The sequence below is a fragment of the Coenobita brevimanus genome, chromosome 105 (assembly GCF_032717465.1).
Source record: "Coenobita brevimanus isolate Jiangsu-jjx chromosome 105, ASM3271746v2, whole genome shotgun sequence".
NCBI lineage: Eukaryota > Metazoa > Arthropoda > Malacostraca > Decapoda > Coenobitidae > Coenobita > Coenobita brevimanus.
In genome coordinates, this window is record NC_137058.1 from 7,256,290 (window position 1) to 7,264,122 (window position 7,833).

The 7,833-nt window shown below is 41.8% G+C and overlaps 1 protein-coding gene across 1 annotated transcript; it reads right to left on the minus strand.

Moving 5' to 3' along the window:
- Positions 1 to 2,181: 2,181 nt before the first annotated feature.
- Positions 2,182 to 6,021, minus strand: LOC145416220 (carbonic anhydrase 2-like). The gene is made up of 5 exons (XM_080285230.1): positions 5,894 to 6,021; positions 4,574 to 4,746; positions 3,974 to 4,131; positions 3,264 to 3,350; positions 2,182 to 2,205 (listed from the first exon to the last, which is right to left on the minus strand). The coding sequence occupies exons 1-5, from the start codon at positions 6,019 to 6,021 to the stop codon at positions 2,182 to 2,184; spliced, it is 570 nt and encodes a 189-aa protein (XP_080141356.1).
- Positions 6,022 to 7,833: the final 1,812 nt, after the last annotated feature.

The window sequence follows — 7,833 nt, forward strand, 5'->3', positions numbered from 1 at the left end:
TCATCATTTTTTACAACTTTGCTCTGGTCAGTCCCGCTCTTTTCTCCTTTTCAGTCGTCATCCCTCATCCCTCAGTGCTACCCGTCCCTTGCCCTATTACGCCTGTTCTGGACACCCTAGAGCACATTATATACTTCCTTCTATTATCAGTTGGTCTTGGGCAGCGGCAGAATTAATCTCCTAATTATCTACCAAAGAAGGAGACTTTAAAACTGATAATTTGTAAGGTAAAAGGTTATGAAAGACATATTTCACAAGCAATTCTGTATTAGAATAAGCATCTAGAATGTAAGGCTGAATATATTACACCGATAAATCACCGATAAATCAATACCAAATCAAATATATACAGTAAAATAGGATCAAACAACTGCATATTCACGCATGATTAGCAAATGACTGTTCAAGCGTGATCATGGAAAATCTGGACAAGTGGGCAGTACCGGAACGTGAAGACTCTGTTTCCCTTGAAGACGTCGCTGGTTAGGCTCATTTCCCATTCCACCTGCTCACTTCACTCGGCCTTTGAAACATTACATTGAAATATTACAACCACTTGTAATTAATGTAGCCACACTAAAGGAAGACAGAGTTTATGTTTTCAGGTTTACGTTTCTAGTTTTGGAATTTGGTTGTTGCCTATATATATGTTATCCTGTAATTAGGCTGCTCCTAGAACTGTTATACCTCTACGCATAATCCTTTTGGTACTAATGGCGACAATACTGACTAAATGCAATCAGGGGCAAATTATGAACGAGAAGAAAAATTGTTTACCAACTCGTAACGAACTGGAATATTATTTTTATTAAAGGATGCGTTGCATATTATCGCACACTGCTATTGCGCTGATTCCATAACCCTACATTGTTTTAATTCTATAATCTGTCTCCAGTGTACCTCAGGATGGCAGGTTCGTAACCCATAACGCAAGCACTCTCTCTCTCTCTCTCTCTCTCTTCAGGAGTCTGATGACGTAGTGGATCCCTTTGCCCTCTCTCACCACCTGTTCACATCCACAGTATTCCAACAGTAGCATGAAAAAAATATAACAAGGTTCACACAGATTATACGGTAAAAAAAAAAGGGACACGACACTCCACACAAACGGAAAACCTTATGTATCCCTCAACAAATAGCTTGAATCCCGTGATGTAATTCTTTTAACTTTTTCTTGCAATCTCTAGACGCTTTTTTTAATCTTAGGAAATGCCCCTAGTACTGAAGGAAAAAACAGAGGTCATTTCTAATCCCTACAGTTCAAAGAGTTGACTGAAATCGTCTGGCAACAGAAAAAATAAAAAAAAAGACCACCATACTGAATGACTTAAAATTTAGGGGGGCAGAGATCAGAGGCCTGCCCCTAGGAGTGTCGAAAGTACTGTCGCACAGGTAGTAAGATTTGTCCCTGACTGTCCTGTTACTCACTATAATCAAGTGCAAACACCAAGCAAAGACTGATAACTAACTAACAGCCGCAACACAAGAAGCAGTTGCTGGGGTTGCTTTTTCAACAGTGATAGTTTGCTGAGAACGATGAAACAAACATTTGCGATTACGTGATAAAATCAATAACATTTCAACACACAGTTGCACACGAAAAATACCAGTTAAGCTACCTTACTACTGTACCCTCGATAAGAAGCAGCAATACACAAATACTGGAGTAAACACACTGTTAAATAAGAAATATTCAAAAAAGTTTAAAGAGATACACTGATGTTTCGTGTGTGTGTGTGTGTGTGTGTGTGTGTGTGTGTTTGCATTAGAAGTTTATTTTGTAGCAGTTTTAAGCAGACAGGTAGACACTGGAGGCGGAGATCAAGGCTGTGCTTACATCTTCCAGATATGACCAGAAGCTTTATATCAGTGAAGAACTACTAGGAAAGAAGAATGGTCTATTGAACTATGGTAACCTATTGCTTTGGGACCTCCTGCGCCCCAAAAGGAGTAGTATGGAACTGACTACTATTTTAGATTTTATTTTGTTGGTTATGAAGCTTTAGAGGTAACTTTTACTTAACACACAATTGTACAAGTGGCTTATCACGCAACTACTTTCGGAAATTTCACCGCTACAGAAACAATCAGGAAAACAGAGGAAGGAAACAGCTCATGAAGTAAATTGGTTCTGGTGGTGGTCTTGAATCTTCTCCTGAACGATATGACCAGTTCAGCATCCTAGTTCAAGTTGGCGAAATGCACCTGCAACAGGGATTACAGGCATTAGACAGTATGATCACTAGCATTATATTAGAATGTGTTACAACTTTACCGCTACAGAATTAGTTAATGTTATTAACACCAGTAAAAAAAATATCAGTAATCCATGGATGATCTCGAAAATATTTATGGTAGATTCCCTGGCATAACCATACTCTGTTCTTGCAGGAAGGAAAAGGCAAGGAAAGTGCAGAGCCTTCCCGTCCCTCTTGTTGTTCCTTCGTTAATTAATTAATTAAATATAGTAATCAAATTAAGAATAAATATGGTTACGAAAAAAATTATCGTATGTTATATCCATTTTTTGCAGGAAGCACAAGTTAGTAAGGGAAGGGTTCAGAATGTTTCCTTGTCTCCAGTTCTTCCTACAGAAACAAATCTAAGCTTCGACAAGAAATAGATCGTAAATATATTTTAGAATCCAGTTCCAGAGCCCTGCACATTCCTTCTTCAGTTCCACTGTTATAAGTAAGTTTCAAGTTTCAAGCAGTGTCTTTAAATCCAAAAGCTTTTTAAATAAATTCTCAACCTTCTTTATTCCCTACTATTTCTCCTATTAAGAGGTACATCCAGTCGAACATAAACAGAACAATGCTACGTTTTCCGAATCTTGAAGCCTACTTGTAAACGCCTAACTGGTGGGAACTGTGCTTGTGAAAAAGAACTCACCTACGAATAAGGGTTCACCTGGGACAAAGAACTCATCTGGAAAAAAGGACTCACCTGGGGGGAAAAAAAACTCACCTTGGGAAAAAGAGTTCACCTGGGAATAAGGACTCACGTGGGGAAAAAAAAAAAAAAAGCTCACCTGGTGAGAAAAAGCTCACCTACGAAAAAGGAGCTCACCTGGGGAAAAAGAACTCTCCTTGGAAAAAGAACTGACCTGGGAAAAAAAAAGCTTACCTGTGGGAAAAAGAACTCACCTGAGGAAAAAGAACTCATCTGGGGAAGAAAGAACTCATCAAAGGAAAAAAAAACTCATCTTGGGAAAGAAAAACTCATCTAGGGAAGAAGAATTCACCTGGGTAAAAACAACTCACCTGGCGGGTACCAAGAGGCTGAAGAGGACGATAGTTGTCAACCATGGCATTTCCGTGGTCGTCCTTCAGGTTGCGGAACGCCGCCATCTGTGGGGGTATAGCCACATTTCACCATTGTATTCTTGCTAACCACAGACGATTTTATGCGGCTATGAAAAACTCCTACCATTTCAAATGTTTAAAATCCTGAGTGTAACACAAATGCGTTTGACCCCTTTACTACGATGACGTCCTATTTACTTATTCTTGACCAAAGGAGACATCTTTTAGTGAAGGGCTTAATGATGATGATATCAGACATCTACAGTTCGAAGAGTCATTCCTAAGCAGAATACAGACATCTTGTTGCAGCAAGGATAAAACAGAAAAGACATAATCGTACTGAAGGGACTAAATGCTCCAGCACTAAAGGCAACACAAAAGAAGATATATAATAGAAAGAGTAAGGGTAGGTGTAAACTGTCACTATAGTCTTTTCACATTAACTTGGCCCATATTTTCGTCCTTTTGCAGTCTACAGTATGTCACAGAAAGCAGAAGAGACACTGCTACAGCTCTACACCCCTTCCACAGCACTCATTGGCAAGTATTATAATATTCGATTGTTAATCTATTGTTACAGCTAAGCAGTCAGGATGGAGAGATGGCAATTTTAGGCCAAGTTAGAGTAAAAAGAGTAGAGGAGAATATATTTACTTTAATCTTCTCACCTGTGCAGCCGATATTTTTAGTTTGTGTTTAAAGACCGTCCACACTACCACCTCGTTGCAGGGTGGTGTGGTCAGAGAGCCTTGGTAGCGGTAGAACATGTTCCTGTTATTAGGTAGGAAGGTTGACAGCGGGAAGGACGGAATGGTGACCTCTTGACCTGATGGTAAGGGAACGAATGTGAAGGAACTGGGCTTGTCCATATTTTCACGGAAATGACAAGAGCATGTAATACTATGTAATTCTCTCTCTCTCTCTCTCTCTCTCTCTCTCTCTCTCTCTCTCTCTCTCTCTCTCTCTCTCTCTCTCTCTCTCTCTCTCTCTCTCTCTCTCTCTCTCCAATCATCCTTCTGAATGAGGCAGATGGATATAATGATATGGACTCGATGTAGTGCAACCACTCGACGAAGATGTTTGTATTAAGAAACAATAGTAAAGAGATTGGCAGTTAATCCAAGCAGAAATATCTTACGTGATACATGAAACCTTTAATTAGAGATGAGACACACCAGTTCTGAATTACACTGAAAGAAGTACAATTAGAGGTTTACATCTCACAGAGCATCAAGTTCCGTGGTAAACAAAACAGCACAAAATATCACCTGGCTGGGTGACGCTGGCAAGACCTGATATAAGTCCTGCGAGTGCTGGGTTGTCTTGCGGAGAGACGGTAAACATAACCCCCAGTACCGCCAGACCGTCCTCGTACAAAGTGGCCGTTGCTGAGTCGTTGTAACTCTTCTTGTAATGCACCAAGTGGGCCTCGCACGAGTAGCTGAGAGGAGAGCACAAGCAGTAGTATTTTCTCCTTGTCTCTCTGCCACTACCCCCCTTTCTCTCTCTCTCTCTCTCTCTCTCTCTCTCTCTCTCTCTCTCTCTCTCTCTCTCTCTCTCTCTCTCTCATGCTATTTTAGTCCATTAAGTTTTATATCCATCTGTCATACTGTCTCGTTCCTTTTTTTTTTAAATTTCTCTCCCTGTCATCATACTTAATCCTCTGCCTCCATTATCAAACTGCCTCATTCCTTTGTTTCCATCATGGGGCCGAGCTAACCATTCTTCATTGATTCATCCCTGTCTGCCATGCACTATTCTATGCCTTCTCAGTGTAGTCTAAGCTCTACCTCCTTGTTTCACTTCCCTATTGCCTGTCATCCTTCATCTTCTCCTGCTTCAAGAGCTTTATTGCCTAACAACAGCCCAACTCCGACCAGATCACTCTCTTACTACTGCCTTTCTCCTTCTTCCTTACCTCTGCCTTACTCCATCCTAGTCGCTACCATCATCATCAGCAGCAGCCGTTTGAGTATCCACTGCAGGACCGGCCTATCCCGACCGAAGTCGGGATGATACAGCCAATGTATCTCTACCAAGTGGCTTAGGCTGTCTGGTAGAGACTGTATGTAGGGTGAGAAGTGCTTGTAAGTATAATTGTAGTGTTGGAGTGGCTTTGGATGTATGGGTAGTTTGTGAACCAAGTGTAATCGGCCCACGCAAGCCGACTGGGTGCAAGCATACTTTACAGTAAGCGACACTGGTTCAACCACAGCACCCCTTGTGTCCGCCAATGCAGTACATGGCCGGATGAACACTCCTAAAGTTTATTACCCGGGGGGGGCGCGAACCCTGGTCCATCCGTGTACGAAACGCACACTCTACCACTGTCCCACAGTCGCTACCATACTCCATCCTAAATACCGCCATAATTCACCTTAACCACTGCCATACTCCACCTTAACAACTACCATTCTCCATACTCCACCCCAACTGCTACCGTACCCCACCCTAATCATTGCCATACTCCACCCCAACCACCAACATACGCCAGCCTAACTACGGTAAAACTGTATCCTAACCGCTGCAAAATTCCACCCCAACCACCGCCATACTCCACCGTAATCACCGACTAACTCCCAACTTGCCTGTTGTGCTGGATCGAATGCTCTGAGCCAACGGCGTTATTGGAACCCCAGTGGAAGTGAAGCTGCACGAACTCATATGCGTCGTCGAGATTCCCGCCAAGCACATAGGGTCTGCTCGGCATGTCCATCGTGACCATGGCTGCCAGGAAGGAAACACCTGTTAGTTTTTAATCCGAATAATCGATTTGGGAAATTTAATGAAGAATATCGTTTATTAAGCGATTAGTTCAAAAATCTTGTCTCCACACCTACGTGTACAAGGATATTATTCTTCCTGATAAAAATGTGGATGGTATTCTGCGAATCAGCATTTCCTGATTAGATTACGTTACCATACATAAGAACCAAGTGAGAAGCTGAGAACAGCAGAAACGGTCTTGCTGCAAACATAGCAAAATTGGGCCGAGGAAGCATTTTCATAGTTCATTTTCGTTTGTTGGAACTGGATCTCTCACACAACTTAAATACCATGCTGTGGTTGCATGAAATGCGGTAGGCTTTATTCATGAGGTAGGAATGCCTTCTTGGTCACTGGTCAGATCCACCCTTTTATGAGGCTACACATGGGGGAGGCGGTGGCTGAATCTGTTGAGAGGCGGCCTGCAGTCCTGATGTACCCAGGATCAAATCCCGGCTGGGGAAGGGAACAGTTTAACCCGTCACGTCCCGAGGTTTTCCGCACCTCCGGCATCCCCCAGTCCCGAGGTATTTTTGATTTTTTTTTTTTTTTGGCTAAAACCTTCGCTTTTGGTGAGAAACATCTAAAATTCATGGAGAAATCGCTCACCTGAGGTTTAAAATACCGAATCCAGGTAGGAGTTCCTCCTTACCTGACTGGGTTTTCTAACATGCTGGCACCAAAGAAAACGAGTTCTATGGGAGGGTAACTATTTTATCCACTCATAAACGGTATTTATTTATTTACTTGGTACAAATGTATATGTAGTATGAGAGTATATTGGTTTTCAAGCAGTAATAAAGGCATTATAAGCATTGTTTCACTCACTAACTAATCACCATACCTGACCTTTTTTTGCCACATTACCTGATCATTATTTCTGGCTGTTTCTTCTTCTAATGCTATGTAAACATTGTCCTCCACATTGTCATCGATTGGGGAATCACTCTGGCCATGAATATCTTTACTAGCCAGGTCACTGGTAACAGGTCCTTTGCCAAGACAATGGTGTGAGGGGGGAGGGGGGAGGTTATGAGGTGTAAGGCATTGTCCCTGCTTGGCATCTTGTAGAGGAATAGAGGAAGGTGTCCAGTGTATACATACGAAAAATCACGCGCGAAAATTGAAAACTGTGCAAATTAGGGACCTTGCCGGACGTACTGGTACGTCTCCGGGACTGGCAAATGCAAATTGTTGCAACGTACCCATACATCAAAGGGATGGGGAGAGTTAACGATTTGAATTTCATAAAAAAGCAGACTTTACTGACCTACCAGAAGACCCACCGACATGTCGTAAAACTACCCCCACTAATACCAGTACACAAGTCCTGTATGAGACAGCAATAGCATGTATTCAGTATGGACGGTGGGTATCAGCGTTGAGGAGGTGACATGTGGTATGCACGAGGACTACTTGGCCTTTCGACAGGCCCTGAAGTCTTTGCCCAGAGTCAGACACATAAAACAAAAATCAAAGGATCAGAAAAGAATTCGAGATCATTTCAGATGAAAAAAAAGTGACCATAATCTTCAGAGTATTGTTACGGAACAGAGAGAGATAATGAACACTTCAAGTGAGAATACTAAAATCACTACTGTCCCACAAAGTTCCAGGTTCAAAACAAAAGACTTAGGTAAAATTACAAGTTAAAGTTTAATGCTCAAACTAACAACTAAACATTCAGGACTCATAAGGATAATATAATGGCAAAACAGGTTACATATATGGTTAACTGCAATAGCCTCTATTAACACGAATT